General features: G+C 43.1%; 1 protein-coding gene across 1 annotated transcript; it reads left to right on the top strand.

The window, feature by feature from the left end:
• Positions 1 to 959: 959 nt before the first annotated feature.
• On the top strand, positions 960 to 10,240 carry LOC102827515 (zinc finger protein 74-like). The gene is made up of 5 exons (XM_006877647.1): positions 960 to 1,093; positions 1,730 to 1,769; positions 2,974 to 3,100; positions 4,837 to 4,950; positions 9,135 to 10,240. Exons 1-5 carry the CDS (start codon positions 960 to 962, stop codon positions 10,238 to 10,240), a joined length of 1,521 nt encoding a protein of 506 aa, XP_006877709.1.
• The last annotated feature ends 9,670 nt before the right edge of the window (positions 10,241 to 19,910 follow it).

Here is a 19,910-nt window from a genome sequence, read left to right as displayed (position 1 = left end):
CCACTCAAGTGTCTATTTTACAATAGTAGGCAAGGGAAACTAATATTCATAAGGCAGTCAAGGATTTTAAGGTTTGGGTGAAAACGAAGCGAGAATGAAAAGGGATAGAAATTAATGCTGACCCGAGGAGGAAGACAGAGTTTATGAGGACTGTTAAGTATAAGCATACTGTGGGCCTATAATAGTTACGAGGATAAGTCAAAAAGTACTGCTACAAAGTCGTTGAAACCTTTATTTAACAAAAATATTAAAATGTGAAGCAGTTGCTTCCCGGCATACCCTCTATCTGGGTCTATACACTTCTGAAGGCAGTTTCCAGCTCTCCAGCCCATCCCGGAAGAATTCAGTGCTCCTCCGATTTACATTATGTCAAAATGGGAGTTTTGGGTCCACATTGTGTTCCTGTCAATGTTCTTTGAGTTTGGGAAACAGAGATAAGTCTGAAGGGCCAAGATCAGAGCTTGGATGGGGTAAGGCTTCCCAACGAAGTTCTTGTTGGGCAGCCCTTCACCAATACGTGTTTAACTTAAATACGTTGTGTTTGGACTAAACCCTGCGTGTATGAGCTAGCACCCTAGTAGTCCTTTTTGACTTACCCTGGTAGTTACAGATTTGAAGCGGGGTGTGGAGCTAGCCGGAAGGAGGTAGAAATGGAGGAGTGGTTGGCAGCTTTGAAGTCTGAAGCCTGCCCTGAGATCCCACCACGTGTTTCAGAATCCCAGTATCCATTCGGAAATCTACGAGACAGCTAGTGAGACCTGCGCCTCCTCCCCCTACGGACGTCCCTTGAGGACGCAGCCACCCTCCACCTCTCCCAGCAGTCCTATTGCACCTGGATTCTATTCCGTCATCTCCGTCACTCTCCCCTCCGCCCTTCCCTAGTCCTTGCAGACGGGGACGAGTTTGGGCTAGTGAGAGCACACCCCCTAGAGAGGCAAAGAGGTTGACTGCGGACCCGGATGCGCACTCACTTCCGTTTCCTGGACCGAGGGAGAGTCTTTGTCTTCGTTCAGCGTCCACTACAACATCGCTTGCAAGATCACCACCTGCTAGGTTCCCCAATCCCATCCTTGGACACCAATCCGGAGGAGAGGTGAGTCAGGGGACCTGACTTCCACCCTTGGAATCTGATGCCCGGGACGGGTGAGCGCAGGCTGGGGAAGTTCGCTGTGGGCGGGCGGGCAGCTCTCCAGCTCTGAAGAGAGGCTGGCGGGAGGAGCGCGACGCTGCGAACTGGTGAGTTTCCCTCTTGGGTCTTTTTGGTTGTTCTTTATCTGCCTAGAGCCCCAACCCACCTGTACTTTTCCAATTCCCTCACACTTCCCTGCCATTCCAAGCCCTGCTCTCTGTCCCTGCCCGCTTTCTCAGTCACTTTTTACTTTCGCTCCGCACTGTGGTGGTAGGAGGACATACATCTCTGATAGCAGGTAGATACCATGAGGGGCACACTTGAGAAAGTGGCTACTCAGAAGCTGGGGAAGTTAAGGAAGGCGGGTTAGGGGAGAGAAGATGGTGAGAGGAAGTGTTAAGGAGATGGGATGGGAGTTTAAGAAGCCGAAGCTGGAACTAGTGGAGCTTGATTGGGGAAATAGAGAGTGAATGGGGAAAAGATGTGAATAAGGGAGATAGTCCTTAGATGTGAAATTCATGAAGAAAGGATGGAATGGGGGTGGGTCTCATGAATGGGCTCTCCCCTAACTTACCATTTCCCTATCTTCATCCTCCACAGACAAACCATGGCTTCCATGCACTGTGCACCTGGGGCTCAGGTGAGAACGTGGCCTCTGGATTTCCTCTGTGTGTGTGTGTTTGCCTTTGTGACTATTTCTGTGGTGTGTGTATACTGCTTTTCCTTTTTGCTCAGTGGCTCTCAGCCATCTCTTTTCCTTCACTGCACCTCACAAGCTCGGCCCCTTCGTTTCTGTCTAACTGCACAGCTTAATCCATTTGAAGTATAGTGTTGGTGAAGAATATTAAACATACCATGGACTTCCAGAAGAACAACAAATCTGTCTTGGAAAACATATACCTGGAATGCTCCTTAGAAGCAAGAATGGTGAGACTTCGTCTCACGTACTTTGAACATGTTATCAGAAGGGACCAGTCCCTGGAAGAGGACATCATGCTTGGTAAAGTAGATGGTCAGTGGAAAAGAGGAAGAGCCTCACTGAGATGGCCTGACACAGTAGCTCCAACAGTGGGCTCTAATAGAGAGTCACAAATGTGAGGCTATTGCACGACTGGACATTATTTCTTTCTGTTGTACACAGGGCTGCTGTGAGTTCGACCTGACTTGAGAGGACCTAACAACAACCAAAGTCTCAGGATGAGCTGGGTGGAAGGATCCATTCATTGGTTCCTTCAATAAGTAGAAGCAATAGGAATGCAATGGCCAGAGAACTTGCATGGGCCAAAGGAGACATGAGTTTTTATTTTAGCTCTGCCACTATTTGTTGTTGTTATTAAGTGCCGTCGAGTCGGTTCCAACCCATAGCGACCCTGAACAGGGTTTCCGAGGCTGTAAATCTTTACGGGAACAGAAAGCCGCAACTGTCTCCCGCGGAGCAGCTGGTAGTTTCGAACTGCTGACCTTGCGGTTCGCAGCCCGATTCGTAACCACTACGCTACCAGTGCTGCCACTATTTAGTCATGTGAATTAGGACAAACTGTACCTTCTCTAAGCCTGTTTTAAAATCTTCAAAATGATGGAATTGAACCAGATGAGCTCACTTTTCTGCTCAAAAGCTTTAATGGCTCTGTAATATTACGATTCTATTTATTAAACCATGTTGGGTGTTTTATTCAGACCTGCCTTTGGTCCTGTTTTCTCTCTAGGTCATTTTGCCTTTATCTGCTTCTCATGCAATCTCCCTCTTCATGTATTTGTATCTGGCTGCCCTCTCCATGCCTGAGTGTTCTTTCAGTCTTTCAGTCCTTTATGCGTCTCATTGTTGGGCTCTCATGCCATTTCAGGGGCTGCTGACATTTGAGGAGGTGGCAGTGCGTTTTTCCCGGGAAGAGTGGGGGCATCTTGATTCTGCCCAGAGGGCCCTCTACAGGGACGTCATGTGGGAAAACTACAGAAATCTGACTTTTGTGGGTGAGACTTCATTTTTCATTCCTATTTGAGAATCCCTATTTTTGTTCAGCTTTTCATAGGTTTTAGCACTATTCATTTCCATGAATGCTCTCGTCCCCAAATCAGATAATGAGCAGGGATCGATTTTGGAGTGGTCTGATAATGCAGTATGTTTTTGGTCAGTATTATTCTCAAAGACCATTCTGGAATGTATAGGACAACTTAGAACAATGAATGATAGTTCCATATAACTTTTCTCTTGAAGCCTAAACTTCCTTAAAGCAGTTTTCATTAATTTGCTAAGGATGTTCAGAAAGCCATGTCTAGGCCACTATATTGAAAGTTCTTGGGGGAGACAATCACTTTTGTCACTCAGACCAGAAGCCACAAATTCATTAGCAGAAACAAGCTAATAAAACAGGTCAGGCATTCACTTATACTTCCATTTTCTTTATCTCTTTTATTCATTTGTTTATCCCTCCCTCCTTTATTTCTCCCTGCTCTTTTTTTCTTTTTTTTCCACGTTTTTTTTTTTTTCCCTGTTCTTAATACCATCTTAGCCATGAAAGTGTCAAACTATAGTCCCACCCAAAGGCATACAATATTACATTTTTCCTATTGCATTTTTATTACAAACACATTTTTTGTTTGTTGTTTCCCGAATAGTCCCATGGAGTATGATTTTTCTGATTATACAGAAACCCAATATTATCTTTCTGACATTGACAACAAGGTTGTAATATGTAGAGGGATGTAGTTGATTTCTGTCACAATATCTGTTACTACAAAATCTAAACTTCCCCTGCAGTCTTCTCTGGCTCCACCATCAGTTATCATACATATTGCAGTTTGGGTTGGGCATTCACCGATCAGTAGACATGGCCTCTGCCCTCCTGGAGGTTACCATCTGGCTGGCAAGACAAGAGGTACATATAGAAAAACTACATGTTAAACAGAGAAGGCTGGATATTGTCAAATGAGTGTTTTAGAGCAGAGCTACTCAAAGTGTGGCCTGCAAACCAGTGGCAGTTTGTTACCAATTTGTGATAAGTACATACATTGAGAGAAAGTGGTTAGATGCTTTTATAGCAAATTGACTTTACTACAGGATCCAAGACTGTGATAATTGGACTCAACTCACTGAACCAAAATACAAAAACAAAACTAAACTTCGAGTCCTTTACCACAGATAGTTTGAGAAGCATTGGTTTAGAGAATTACAGAGAAGTGAAGTAGATAGTTAAGGATAGCCTCATGGAACTTGTGGCACTTGAAAGATGGATAGAATGTACTGTGGAGACATAGGAAGCAATGAAAGTAGTATAGGCAGGGAGAAAGGTAAGAGAAAAGGCTCTAAGGAAGATGCATTCACTGAAAAATGGTAAATAGATCAGCCTTTCTGGTTAAGTTAGGATAACATGAGAAGTTGGGGGTGGTTATGAAAATTGGAGTTAGACAAGTTCAGTAATTAAACTACATGGTCTAAGTCATCTTTGCTTCCAACCTTATCCATGACACTTGGTTTTGTGGCCATGGATAGTCCTTCTGGATTTTTGAAAGTATAATGAACCAAATATACCTAAGATATATGGGAGGTCGACATAAGTTGGTGGGAGGGGTGGTAGTTGAAAAAGATGGGCTAGACAAGTAGAAGACTGGCTATCCAAATCTTGCCGTTTAAAGTGTCTGAGAGTAAAGGGAAGGATAGCTGTAGATAGTTCAGTAAGAAATTTTTTCTTTTCTAATTGACCCAACAGGATTCATCTTTCCTAAACCTGAACTGATCTCACAGCTGGAGCAAGGAGAGGAGCCTTGGGTTCCTGAAGGTCCAAGACCTCCTGACCTGGGACTGATTCCAACCTTTTCTGCAGGTAAGAGGACTGGACCCAAAATATAGCAATTTAACAGTAGGGAAGGTTGATAAGTATTCAGTTTTGAGGAGGACGGTAATGAGGGAGGGGGAAATAAAATCTTCTCATTAAGTTTTTATCCTTAGTCATATATCCTCTTTCCAGTGTACTCATCCAACTGTGTATACAAAGGAAATTCAATGTTGCCACCCATGTTTCTTTGCCTTTTCTTGTTTCTGTCGTCAGTCCTTCTCTTGATGGCATTTGCCATGTATATATCCTCTTACCCTGGAATTGTCATCTTGCCTCAGTCTCCCATGCTACCCCAAATGGCTTTCCATTTGCAGGGTTTATGTGCACTGTATATGGAGTCCTGGTGTGGCGCTGCGGGCCAATGCTCTGAACTACAAAGTTGATTTGAACTGCAAGGTTGGCAGTTCATGCTCACCAGTCACTCTTGGAATCCCTGCACAGGATCACTGTGGGTTGGGACAGACTCAGTGGCACTTAACAACATAGCTATCCCTGAACCCTCCAAAATACTTACCTGTGGAGACCTCATACCTCAGCCATCTGGATCTTGATGTGTTCTAATTCTTACTCTATGTGTTCATTTAGCGAGCATATGTGGACTGTACTGTAGGCTGGAGCTGTGCACTTCCTCACCTCTGTCTGCATGTCACCAGAAAGAAAGGTGTCGTGTGGAATGTGAAATAGATTTAGATTGGTCCCAGAGGTATAAAGGAGATGCAGTGATTTCTCCTTTCCCCTACATTTTAAAAAATAAAACTTACATTTTTCTAATATGTGATACCCACTCACAATGAATACAAAAGTGTGAAAAATTAATAACACCCATAATTGCACTGCCTGATTTCTTTATATTGTGTTGTATTCCTCACAGACTTAAAAAATTTGTAGTGTAATAGAGGTCTAAAGACAATGTCTTACAGGAGAAAGGTGAGGCTTTGTGCTCCCGCAAAGATTTACAACCTTGGAAACCTTATACGGAGTTGTTATGAGTCAGAACCAGCTTGACAGCACTTAACAACAACAACAAAGACAATGTCCATCTTTTCTATGTAGCTCAAAATGTCTCTAAGGATGGGACTGTCAGCAGCAACAGGAAGGCAGTAGAACCACAGTCAGCTTCTAGGAGAGGTGTTGGGCTCTTTACATCAAACTTGATACTACGATCAGATCTTATACTTTTATTTTCTGACAGCGGTTCTTAGTAATATTTTGATGCTCACTTAAACTTGAGGCCATCTGGTAGTTGTCTTGCAAACTCTATTTATTTGACACCGTGGAGATTTTTTAAACCCACATGTTTGCTTGGGTTAACTGTTAGAGGAACTTTGGGGAAAAGGTCTTTCTACCCTAAGAATACAGAACCAGAAAGATCTGGCATTGTCCCTGGCAGGTTGGTTATATGGTGATGTGACCTGGAGAAAGCACGAGGAAATACCATTCTGGTATTTTGGGCACTTTGTGGCTTCCTTGGTTATGGTAGTCAGGCAGGTTCACTGATTTGCCACACGTCTGAGCTCACACTGAGTAAATGATAAAAACACAGATTATCATCCTGCATATTATATGAGCATGTGCTTTTTTCTCATGCTAAGAAAAGCTCATTTATTTCATGACTTCTTAGTTTGAAATAGCGAAAACCTGTTCTACCGTCATAGACATCCCTTCATCTATCATTGTTCCCCACCCTACTGAGAGAAGGCCATCCTTATTTATAAAGTTCCTCTGTAAATGCACGCCTGTTGGTGTGTAGATATGCTTGCAATTGCACAGTTACGTACATTTCGGTTTTATTTTTGTTTGTGAGTCCCTGCACTCATGGGTAGGTTTTAAAGGAATGCACAGCTAATGGATACATGTTAAGTGTAGGTAACGGGCTTACTTCTCCAGTCTTCTTGCTAGTGGAAAAGAACAGTTGCAAAGACAGGAAAAAAAAGACAAAGTAACCAAAACTAAGATTGTAGTTTCTGTTTGGCTATACTTTACCAGTACTTTTAAAAAGAATTTATTAAACAAGCCTAAAATATGGTTTCAGAGTATCTGAACATATTTTATCTCAACATGCTTAGAATCAAAATAGTATTTGTAGATATTACTGTAGACTTATTAATGTTGCTATGCACAAGAAATTGTTTTAAGTGAGTTTTCCATTGCAGTTCTGTTCTTTTCAATTCTAAAATTTCCATTTGATTGGGTTTTTTTTTTTGCAAGGGAGGAGAATTTTTATGTCTTTTTAAAAAATTTTCTATTTGATGAGCCATGTCAACTTACTTTAAAACATTTCTATTCTCCCTTTTTTTAAAGCATATTTATAAAGTATTGTTGTTGAGTGCTGTAGAGTCAGTTCTGACTCATAGTGACCCTGTTTAGGGTTTCCGAGGACCGGTGGGTGGGTTTGAACTGCCTACCTGTAGTTTCCAGTCCAGCGCTGATCTACAGCACCACACCAGTAGTCCATGTTTAGCTGGCCTGAATCCGCTACTACGTGTAACATCTGGACTTCCTGAGAGAAAGCTGTTACTGAATTTGTTCTTGTATAAGGGCCACACTTAACCTGCTTGTTTTCATGCCACGTTCTTTTTTACTGATGAATGGACATTTCTGTTCATCTAGAAAATCTAGATGTGGATTTTCTATCCTAAGGGTAGCTGTTTCTTGTTGTTGTTTAGTGACTTGCTTGGATGAATTCTCTTTGTGGTATTTCTCCACAGTGAGTGACCACTTATGCTTCTGCTCAGTTTTTAAAAAATTCTTGTCTTCATTTTTTCATTTCCATTTGAAGCCTTTACCTTGGACCAGTGTAGCTTTTTAGTTAGCCATCGATTGGTCACAGTGTCTGCTAAAGTCAGTTTTCCACTCATTATTGATAGATTTTCGTATTGTGTGCATTGGGGAATGTCTTCAAAAGGTAGACCATTTGCAAGTTTGCTTTAGCTTTTATTTCCCATGTTTGCAAGGCTTCGTGTTTAGCCTGAGATGAGTTGCTTGCTATTAGTGTATGTAACCTTGCACACTCATGGTGGTGGTGTGCCGTGGAATCGGTTCTGACTCATAGCGACCCTGCACAGGGTTTCCGAGACTGTAAATCTTTACAGGAGCAGAAGGTCTCATCTTTCTCCAGCGGAACAGCTGGTAGTTTCGAACTGCTGACCTTGAGGGTAGCAGACCGACTTGCAACTACTATGCTACCAGAGCCCCTTCAGCCTTCCAAACTTGCAAGACAAGAGCTATTAGCACGGTTCATTTGGGGTATTTTGTTCCCTAGATCTTCCTGTTAATTTCTGGCTAGCTTACAGGTGTATTGTTTTCCTTAATTCATTTGGATATATGGAATGGGCAGGTGGAGTTGTTGGCCTTATCTGATTATTTGCCACTGAGAGCACTGTTTTTGACAACTCCCCTGGGCATGGGATATTTCTGCCCTCTCCCTACTGGTTTTCAGGGCCTGCTCTTCCCTGGCAGAACTTTGAAGCCATTGAACCTGGGTGGGTGATGGGAGCAGACCCAAGTAAAAATGCCTTAGGTTCTGTTATTACAGAGATTCAGTAAATATTCTTGAATAAATGCTTCTCAGTTTTGTTTGAGGTCTGTGGTCAATGTCCAGTCTTTGCATGGTTGTTTTTGACCATCCCCTCTCCCTCCTTGCTGTAATAATTACGAGTGAAAGAGAATTAGGAAGTTACCCCTATTAAGATAAAGTAGAAATAACTGTTTAGATTGAGTTTCTGGTGTGAAGTCAGGTCACTGATCTTGAAGTCATTATGGATGCCTTGAAGGTGTGTATCCCTTTACTTATTCAAGGGTTCCATTTAGCAGATATTTAGTAAGCTTAGGAGGCCCTGGGTGGTGCAGAAGTTTAGCTGAAAAGTTTGAATTCAATCAGTAGTAACTTTGAAGAAAGGCCTGATGTTCTACTTCTAGAAAATCAGACATTGCAAATCCTAGGTACCAGTTTTACTCTGACATACCTTGGGTTATGATGAGTTGGAGTCAGAGTCTTAACAGAGATCTGTTAGGATCTGTTAAATATTTCCTATTTCCTTCACTTTACAGTTGAGGAAAGAGAGTTGTCTAATGGGTCCAAGGTAGCCTCTACACTAGGGCACAAATCTTCTGATTTGCATTCAAGGCCATTGTTACCCATTTCTAAGGCTGGCCTCCTCTCTTCTTTGAAGGTGACAAGCCTGAGACCTCTCCTCTGCTGAAGAAGGACTGTGAGGCCGGGGACTTCCAGCGACTCCTTTTCCAAGTGCGGCCCAGTAGAGATGAGCCCTCCCAGGAGCCTCTGGACAAGGTTCTGTATTGGCACACCTCTGAGGGCAAGGAGCTGATCCCTTGTGCTGCTGTTGACTGTGCTTGGCCCCCGCGTCCTTCCCTGGACCCGCCCAAGCCTTACCAGTGTCCACAGTGTGGCAAGGGTTTCAGCCACAGCTCCAACTTCAATCGCCACTGGCGCAGCCACGCAGTGGAGAAGCCTTTTCAGTGTCCCAAGTGCAACCAGCGCCTGAGCTGGAGCTCAGACCTGACGCGCCACCTGCGCACGCACAGCGGCGAGCGACCCTTCCGGTGCTCGCTGTGCGGGAAGGGCTTTGGCCTCAGCTCAGACTACGCGCGCCACCAGCGCACTCACACCGGCGAGCGGCCCTTTGCGTGCCCCCAGTGTGCGCGGAGCTTCAGCCGCAGCTCCGACCTGGCCACGCACCAGCGGGTCCATACGGGCGAGCGGCCGTTTCGCTGTGCCGACTGTGGCCGAGGCTTCAGCCGCAGCTGGTCGCTGCTCACACACCAACGCGTCCACACCGGGGAACGGCCCTACCGGTGCAGCGACTGCGGCAAGTGCTTCCGAATCGGCCAGGACCTAGTCAAGCACCGGCGCACCCACACAGGCGAGAGGCCCTTTAAGTGCCTAGATTGTACCAAATGCTTTAGCCACAGCGCCAACCTAATCACGCACAGGCGCGTGCACACTGGCGAGAAGCCCTACAAGTGCCAGGAATGTGAGAAGAGCTTCAGCCAGAGCTCGCACCTCATCATCCACCAGAGGGCGCACACGGGCGAGCGCCCCTACCACTGCGTTGACTGCAACAAGAGCTTTAGTAGTCGCTCCTACCTCCTCAAACACTGCAGGGTCCACAATGGCGAGAAGCCCTATGGCTGCAGTGTGTGTGGGAAGCATTTCAGTCACAAGAACAACCTTATGACGCACCAAAAAGTGCACGGGGCAGACAGGCAGCCCAGGGTGACACCCTGTGGCCTGACTGAGCCTGGGCCTGGATCCTGAAGCTCTTCTCTGGTGCTGGGATTTGGCTCACGGTGAGGAGAGCAGAGGCAGCCCATTTCCAGAGGCCTAGGTTGGCATGTCACTCTTCTCCAGTGACAATTGCCAAGGGAAGATTTGGGGGACAGTGGAATGGGAGTGGGGCACTAGTTTCCTCTAGGCACTATCTCTGGTGATTTGCTTGCCCCCCATGCAAATACCTGGAGTTGCACGGTGACTGATTGTAGTCTTTGTGACTCCGGCCTTTGCTCTTCTTGCCTTAGAGCTATTCCCAGGCCCCCAGAAGTATGGGAACTCCAGCGAGTACAAAGCAGCAAAGCCTGGATGCTTTGGTCCCCAGAGGACTATCTGGTGCATAAAATACTGAGCAGAAGGAAAGCAGGTTATATGGGGCTGGAAGAAACCTTTTTTACAGTTTTCTCACGACGTTAACTCGGTCTCCTAGCACCTCAGTGACTCATTGGCGTCTCTCTGGTCTACCACATGGATGATGTTAAAGAGGAAGGGAAAGATGCACCATTTTGAGGTGGGCTACTTTCTATGTTTCTATCCCCCAAATGACTTTCTGAGCTGTGAAGCTTAGATGCCTTCATTTGCATCCGCCCATCAACTTGCTCTCTCCTCACCCAGATCTTCAGCTTTCAATGTAAGAAGCCAAGAGATTCTGAACTTTGGTGACACAGCTGATGGGGTCTTCACTGAATTCACTCTGTCCTGCCCCAGCTGGTGGAGTTTCTTGCCCAGTTCCCATTGGGGCAAGATGTGGTGGGAGTCTGGGTAATTGGAAACGTACACACAAACCAAAAACCAAAAACAAACCAAAAACCACTTCTTTATGGAACTCAGGGTTGAAGTCAGATACAGGTGGCGTTAACTTTTCCACCACCTCTCAGCACTGTGATGTTACCTCGTTGAAGAGTGTTAAGTGTTAAGTTGTGGGTGGAAACAACTCTTTTCTCAATCCCCTGCCTGGAGAATCAGACTTACTAGAGATGGAAGTTGTTCCCAGATACCACTGGATTCACCTGGAGAGAGGAGTCTGCATACCTACTTCCGTGGGCACCAAGTACTCACTGCATCAGGCTGCCTTTTCACTGGAAGAAAAAAGCCAGTTTCAAACTTGTGGAGGCCAGCATTTGTCTTTCCAGATGTGTTATTTGGGCCAGCCCCATTTTTCTGTGCTGATTTTGGGAATTAGTTGAACGCTATTGTTTACAAATAATTTAATCTTGGTATTCTAATTCTCACGAATGTTTCAGAAGCTACCAACTTTTAGGCAGAAGCCTTTTCCTTTAGTAGTGCCAATAAACTGAAAAACCAAACCCACTGCCAGCCAGTCAGTTCCAACTCAGTGGTTTCTGAGATGGTAAATCTTTGTGAGAACAGACAGCGTAGTGGAGGTTACCAGTCCATTGCTTATCTGACAGTGCCACCATGGCTTTAATAGTGCTAATGTTGATAAGTGCTGTTAAGTCGGTTCCGACTCATAGTGAGCCTGTATAGGGTTTCCAAGGAGCAGCTGGTGAGTTTGAACCACTTACCTTGCAGTTTGCATTCTCCGCCAGTACCACACCTGAGCGGCAGTCTTTACTACTCAAACAGAAGATCAGATTTGTTCTGCCATCTTGTGGCCAAGTTGGGAAATTGCATCTTCAGAACTGCATACATTCTCTGATCACTGAAATGTGGGAATTTTGCCTTGAACTCAGGACCCAGGGCCGTGGTTCTCAGGCTTTAGCTGCTTCCATGAATTGAATACAGCTTGATGGCAACGTGATTGGTTTTCTACCCACAAAGTTCCCAATTCAGTAGGTTTGGGGTAGGACTTGAGACCTTGCATTTCTAAACACTCAGATAATGCCATTGCTGCTGATCCAGGAACTACGTTTTGAAAACCCTGGTCCATTGCAGTAAGCGGCCATTTGTTTTTAACTCCCAGCCCCACTACTACAGATTTCCACCCCACTCAAAAGGTAATCAGGGTCTTCCAATGTGTGTACAATATATCGGCAAGAAGCCGAGTCCTGTGTTAGATGTTCTCTATAAAATTGTCTGTTGCCCCTGTATTTCAGTGGGGAAAGCTCAGAAAAGTGTTAGGAAGTAAGAAGTGGAGGTCAGGTCTTGCTTATCTAAGAGGAATCCAATTGTTTTGATTGGAGTAGCTTGTTGCTAGGTGCCGTCGCATTGGTTCTGACTCATAGCCATCCTGTGTACAACAGAATGCAACGCTTGCCCAGTCCTGAGCCAGCCTCACAGTTAGTGCGCCGTTTGAGCCCATTACTGCTGCCACCGTGCCAGACCATCCCTCCAACCTGAGAGGCTCATCTTCCGGCACAATATCTAACAATAATCCTCTGCTATTCATAATATGTTTATTTTCTGGCCCTATATCTGACATAGTTCTGCTACTATAAGGTTTTAGTGACACATTCAGAAGTAGTCCTCTGCTTCTTCCTGGTCTGGAAGCCCTGCTGAAACCTGTCTGCCATGGGTGACCCTACTGATATTTCAGGTACTGGTGGCATGTCTTCCAGGATGATAGTAACATGCAAGCCACCGCAATACGACAAACTACCAGACAAGTGGTGGGAACCAAAATTGTGACATGGTCAAAGTTGGACTTTGCACTGTACCACCCTTTAAGATCCTTTTCACTGGTGGCTTTTCTTTGGCTGTTCTTGTCTCTGCTTATTTTAGGTCCAAGTCCTGTGAAACCTTGTTCTTAAGTAGAAAATCATAAATGGCTCAGGTACTGTCTTCTTTTCAGAAACTGAAGTAAAAATAATCTGTGACCAGGCATGTTGCTGAAGGCCCTGCCTGAGACACTGCAGCCTAAGATGCATTTCCCAGATTAGATGCTGGCTGCTTAGATTCAGCTTACAGAGGAGTGCGCGTTTACCAGAAAAGAAGGTGGGCAGAAAGCACACTGGATTTAGGTAACAGGTGTTACTTGATCTCTCGGTCCCTCAGCCTTGGTGGAAGTAGATCTTGACCACCAATGGATACTTCCAACAAGTGACTCATCCATGTATCATCCTTTTGTTCCTGATGAGCACACACATACACGTCTTCTCTGCTGAAATTCTCTGTGAAAAACAAACCTCTGCCTGACTCCTTGGAGGCTCAGGGTTGTAGTTCAGAATTGAAAACTTGCTACTTATTTTCACTGGTATTTTCCACGTCAACCAAATCAACATGCTCGTATTTGGCCTGGGTTAAAGCAGTGCAGGAGTTCCTGGGTGACACAAATGGTTAAGCACTCACTCAGCTACTAACCAAATAATGAGATCAGCCCCAGGTATGCTGTGGAACATGCTTGGACTCTGCACCACATGCAGTTGCCATGAGTTGGGATTGACTTGACTGGAACTGGGAAACAGTTCAAAATCTCTTGGTAGTGATGGTAAGAAGGAGCATTCACCACCCTCTTTGATTCTTGATAATAAAACCATTTGCATGAGTAGAGGGTTCTTAAGGAATGAAGCAAAAGAGAAGCTGGAACCCAACACAGATCTCATCGGACCCAGACCTATTTATTGATGATAACGCTAAAAACCAGAAAGGTGATGGGATGTTCCGTGTAAGCTATAGTAGCAGAGTGGAGATACTGAGCCAAGCCTTCAGTTTCAACTTAGGGCTCTTCCATTCACTGATTTTTTTTTTTTTTTCATATTGATGACACTTGTTTTGTTCAAGAAAGATTTCAATGTGCCTTACATAAATATACAGCAAATGAGTATTAGGCTGGAATAAACAGGAAAAATAATGGTGAAACCAGAAGTGAGGTGATTACTCCAAAAAGAATACTCTGAGGAAATGCACACATTTCCTGAAAACAAGTTATGGATTTGACTAGCTGACTACCATTCAAAGAGGAAAAAATGTAAAGGTCTTAAATACTATTTCTAGGTATTTAAAAAATAATATATATGCATATATATATATATGCATATATATATATATAAACATAAAACTCACTGACCTTGAATCAATTCCAACTTGTATTTAGCCAAGAGAAATGAAGGCATACAAAATCTTGTATACACATGTTTATAGCATTATTTGTAATAAAAATTGGGAACATTCCAAATGCCCATCAATAGGTAAATTGGTAAGCAAATTGTGATGGAGTCATACAGTGGGTACTTATCCACTGAGCAATAAAAAGGAATGTGTTCTTGATAAAGTAATATGGGTGGCTCTCAAAATAATTATGCTGAATTAAAGACAGTAGGCCAAAAAGAGTACGTACTTCATGATTCCACTTACATAATTTCGAAAATACTAGCTACTTGATAGGGACAGCAGATCTGAAGTTGAGAATGGGGGGTCCAGGGAGGAATGAAAGGATGAGCTTACAGTGGGGCATGAGGAAAATTTGTGGGGGATAAATATGCTCATTATGACATGGGTTTAGGGGTATGTGCATATATGTAAAATTACCAAATAGCACACTTTAAATATGTGCAATCTATTGTATCATGAAGCTGTTAGAAAAAATTACTGCTCTTGTGACCAGAGACAATTATTCCTGTGACTGAGGTAGGAGACTAATTTTTCTTCTAAGTTTCATAATGTTTCTTGTAGTCTTCCTCAATGTCTACCAATGGCAGGATACCAGAACACGGTTTATGAAGGTGGATGGAGATAGGGTGTAAAATGCCTTTTGGGTGTACAGTGCGCTCTGCTGGTCTGCTTTTCACCCGAGGCTAAGATCTTAGATGAGAGGAATAGCTGTACTGTCAACCCCTTGAGCAACTTGTTCCTCTCAGCTGAGGTTTAGATAAGCATTGAGGAGCAGTAGCTTTGAGGTGTTACTCATTGGCAAGCCTATAGACTGTAGAAACATGTTGGGGGCTGGATTGAATGCCTTTGAAAATCAAGGAACCAAATAGGATTGCAAGAAGGGTCATACTGCCACACTCGGGTGTTCTGAGGAGTGACCACTTGCCTCCTTAGTGTTTTCAGTATTTTTCTACTTTGCATTATTTGCTGACAATTTCATGAGACTCACTGTCATCTCCCCAACAAAACAGCAAGCGCTACCTGGGCAAAATCATCACCTCATGTTTACTTCGTTTTCACCACAGTGCCAAACAGAGCCTTGGGCACAGAGAAAACCTTCAATAAATGCAAGATTGAATAAGAATAAAGGTCTGGATTGTATTTTTAATTATTAATACTTGCCTCTCTGAGGCGTGTTTTGATTTCCTCTGCACTCTTGTTTCTTGGTTCTGAATGCCACTGACATTAAGAACACTCTCCTCTGATAAAGAGCTCCAGTGCCAGCGGGATGGCATGCTCTGTGCTGACCCATCTCATTCATACCTATGTTTCTTCTTAAGTGCCATCGAGTTAGTTTCGACTCATAGCAACCCTGTAGGTTTCTGAGGAGCAGTTGGTGAGGTTGAACCTCTGACCTTGTGGTTTGAACTGACCTTGCAGTCCAGTGCATTAACCCGCAGCACCACACCAGGACTCCATACATATGCTGCTTGTTAAGAGCCATCAAGTTGGTTCCACCCATAGCAACTCTGTATAGGGTTTTTGAGGAGTGACTGGTGAGCTTGATCTGCCAACCTTGTGATTCAAACCAACTTTGCAGTCTGGTGCATTAACCCACAGCGCCACACCAAGACTTCATATATATGCTTAGTGAGACACTATTTTGTACCAGGTGGGGTGGTGTGATGAGTCATTGTGACTCATGACCCTGTACAGGGTTTCTGAGGCTGTAAATCTTTACGGGAGCATTCCATTCCCATGGAATGGCTGGTAGTTTCGAACTGCTGACTGTGAGATTAGTAGCTCGACTTGTAACCAGTACCAGATACACGTCTATAAACTCATACACAAACGTACACACACAGTGGAATCTATTGTCTCAATTCTATTATTGTGGGTAGGGAAATTGAGGCTCAGTTGCCTGTGATCACACAGATAATCAGTTGGAAGAATTAAGATTTGAATTTAAGCCTGTCTGACAAAATATTCTTTAAGTCTTCCTTTTTTATTGTGAAAATAAACAATTTTAATGAAAACAATGGACTGCATGGTCGGTTTGAACTGCAAGGTGGGAGGTTCTATACAGGGTCGCTCTGAGTCTTAGCAACTCAATTCAGTGACATTGATTGAATCATGTTGTGCAACTATTTTCTCTACCTTATTTTGATCATTTAACATCCTATGGAATTCATAATTTTCAAGACAGAGGGAAGGAAGAAGGAATTTGAGGGATGATTTCCTTCACACTCTTAAAGGCAGTTGTTAAATGCCACCGAGTCAGTTCTGACTCACATTGACCCTGTATAGGGTTTCTGAGGAGCAGCTGGTGAGTTTGAACTGCTGACCTTCCTATTCAGTGCATTATCCTACAGCGCCACACCTATAGGCAGTTAGGCAATTAAATTATCCAGAGTAGTATGGTATTTTTCTAGTTTTAAAAGATGTTCCTAAAGGAGATAACAAGATCTTGCTCAATTGTATATTTCTGCTTTTAACAGTCTATTAAACTTCATCCCTTTATACTACAACATGAGTATATTCAAATCCTCTAAAAAATATCGTATACTTAACATAAAACCATACATACATAATTACATTTTTAAATAAAATCTCAGAAAAATAGCCAAATATCCTCAAATGCCAGGTCCATCTAGGGCCATAAATAAATCAGATACTGTATGTACATATAAACATCATTTCATATTACAGTGAAAGTCAAACCTAGCCCTAATTTCTCTTCCTTTGATGTTTTCATTTATTATGCAAGAGCTCTCTTTGCCCCATTATCATTAAATGGAAAAACATAAACATACTCAAAGGTACACTTAAATACATAAGCCCAAAATCTGTGCAAGAATATAACCACACACACACACAAAAAGCTAAAGAGGATAGAGAGAATCATTATTAACTGATGATATATGGAGGGGATAATAATCAATGTAATGAAACAAGCTATATGAATGGTTGAATGTGAAGCTGATGATGTGCCCTGTAAACTTTCACTCAATCCAAAATAAAAACATTTAATTAAAAAAAAACCCAACAAAACAAAACAAAACAAAAAAACAAAAAGAATATAACCACATACAACCTTCCCCTTAAATCCCCCCACCCTCAAAAACCCCTGTCACTGCCGTTGATTCTATTCCAATTCATAGTGTCTCTGCAGGACAGAGTAGAACTGCTCCATAGCATTTCTGAGGCTGTCAATCTTTTTTTGGGTGGGGTGGGGTGGGGTGGGATGGGTGGGTAGGAATAAGGCGTGAGAGTTAGGGTTGGGACTATGGCTAGATCTAGAGCAGACCTAGAATTTCATTTATTGTTAGGGTTAGGGTTAGGATTAGGGTTAGTTTTAGGGGTAAGAATTGGGCTAGGGTTAGGAGTAAGGCTTGGTCTAGTTTTTAGGGTACAGTTAGATTTCTTTTAATTTAATTATTCTTTGAAATTTATTTGATTACCTCTTCACCTGGAAGTTGTATAACTACATTATTCCATCTTTTTACTTTATGTTTTTGTTGTTACTGAAACTGTATCTCTGATTCTCTATTTTCAGTCTTATAGTCTGTTTTACTTTGCATACTTTCATAGGGTGTGGCGCTCTGGGATAATGTGCTAGACTGCAAGGTCAGTTTGAACCGCAAGGTTGGCAGTTTAAACTCAACAGCCGCTCCTCGGAAATCCTATACAGGGTCCATATGAGTTGGAACTGACTTGATGGCACTTAACAACAACAACAACAACAACAATATATCTAGGTTGGAGTCCTGGTGTGGCACTAGACTGAAGGTCAGTTTGAATTACAAGGTTGGAGGTTCAAACTCACCGGCCATCCTCAGAATAGGCTTTCTATTTGCTGATTTGTACGGTTCCCATTTTTTCAATTATTTTGTCAGTTTGTTTTCTGAGTTTTTCCTTAGTTTTGTCTATGTTTTCCTTATTTCATCTGTAGGATTTTGCTTTTTTTTTTTATTTATCTCTCACAATCCATTGAAGGTGCTGAATGAGCATACTTTTAAATTCCTTCTCAGGTAGTTCTAATACTATTTCTGATTTTATCTTCTCTAACTCTGTTTTTTGGTCATTTGTTTGAGGCACTCTACCTTCTTTCTTGTATAAATTGAAATTGTCTGTCTTTCTTTGAGACATTGTATTTATATTTAGTTGATGATTGTATTTTGGTGTTTTCTCAGGCACTCACCACCTGTCTCCTAGTAGATGTGATAGAGACTGGAAGCTTGAACGCAGTTAGTTAGTTCTCTGTTCATTGTGTAGCATAGTTCAGGGCCTGTTCACACACCTCCAGAAGCAAGGGTGCTATGCTGGGTGTCCAACCCCAGGCAGAGCAGAGGCTGCGCAGGAAGGGGTGCCACTGGCCCCTGGGTTGGTGAAGGCCTGAATTGGCCACACCCCTGCTATCATAAGAACACAGAAGCAAGAGATAATTGCAACCCCTTCCTGCCAACCTCTAGCCACGTCTGTCTTGTATTTGAAGGTCCCTGTATCTGTGCCTGATGCTCACAAAAGCTTAAGATGGCTGTGCCATGCGACGTCATTCCAGAGTCCAGCCTTTTTTCTTCTCTCTCACTGCTCCTGTTCCTCTTCCAGTTGGCAGGCACTCAATTCATTTACCTCTCTGTCCTATCCTCTGATACTCAGGGTTCCAGGATCACATCTCTGTCTTTTTCACCCAGTCTCTCATGTTTTTGTGCAGAGGGTCAGCTCATTGCATTGCCTTACTCTGCCATCTTGCCCCAGACTCTTCTGTAAATCTTTATGGAAGCAGATTGCCTCATCTTTCCACTGACCTTTCTTTTGGTAGTCCGATGCTTAATCCACAGTACCACCAGGATTTATAGCATATAGTGAAAATACAAACTCACACATTTATAATCCTTTCCAGTTGGAGAGTCCTTTGTTTATTCCACTTGAGGTCCTTTTCAGTGTTTTCCAGGAGATGTTATCTGGATAATGTCTATTTGTAGAAATAGCCAGTGATCAAAGAAGGAATATTGTATGCTATAAGTCCTGGTGGTACAGTGATATTTAATGGCTTAATCATTATCTCCTTTTTTTGCATAGTAGATTCTTCATGGGAAAGACTCTTTTAGGTTTGATGTCTCTGAGGACCCAAATTTCCAAGCATATTTGATTTTCCAATGGGAAGAAAGCTTAATAAAGACAATTACTCTGCTGCTTTAGAATTTGTTCCTTAGATGGCAAGAAATAAAGGAATGATCTGTCAAGAGTATCTCAGGAGAAATGTTCAGGGCTGATGGTCTCTCGTAATCCACCCACAATTTTACTGGGTCAGTTATTTTTATTTTCTTCCTCTTTTTTTTTCCTCATAATTTTCTTCACTATACTTGCCCTAGTACACCTACAAAAAAGGCCTCTTCTGGTTATCATGCTAAAAGAAACATTCTTTGATGGTTACCAGGGGTGAGGGGGAAGAGAGTAATGCACTGGCTAGAGGGTTGTTTTTGTTACGTGCCATCCAGTCTGTTTAGACTCATAATGACCCTGTACAGGGTTCTGATTTGCTGCTTGTGGGTTTGAACCACTAGCAGTCCAGTGCTTATCCTACAGCACTATACCAGAACTCCAAGGCTATAGGGTAGACGCATGTTAACTTGGGTGACAGGCAAGGCAATATACAACAAGTGGG

The sequence above is a fragment of the Chrysochloris asiatica genome, unplaced genomic scaffold, assembly GCF_000296735.1.
Source record: "Chrysochloris asiatica unplaced genomic scaffold, ChrAsi1.0 scaffold00546, whole genome shotgun sequence".
Taxonomy (NCBI): domain Eukaryota; kingdom Metazoa; phylum Chordata; class Mammalia; order Afrosoricida; family Chrysochloridae; genus Chrysochloris; species Chrysochloris asiatica.
This window is presented reverse-complemented; position numbering and strand designations above follow the sequence as displayed.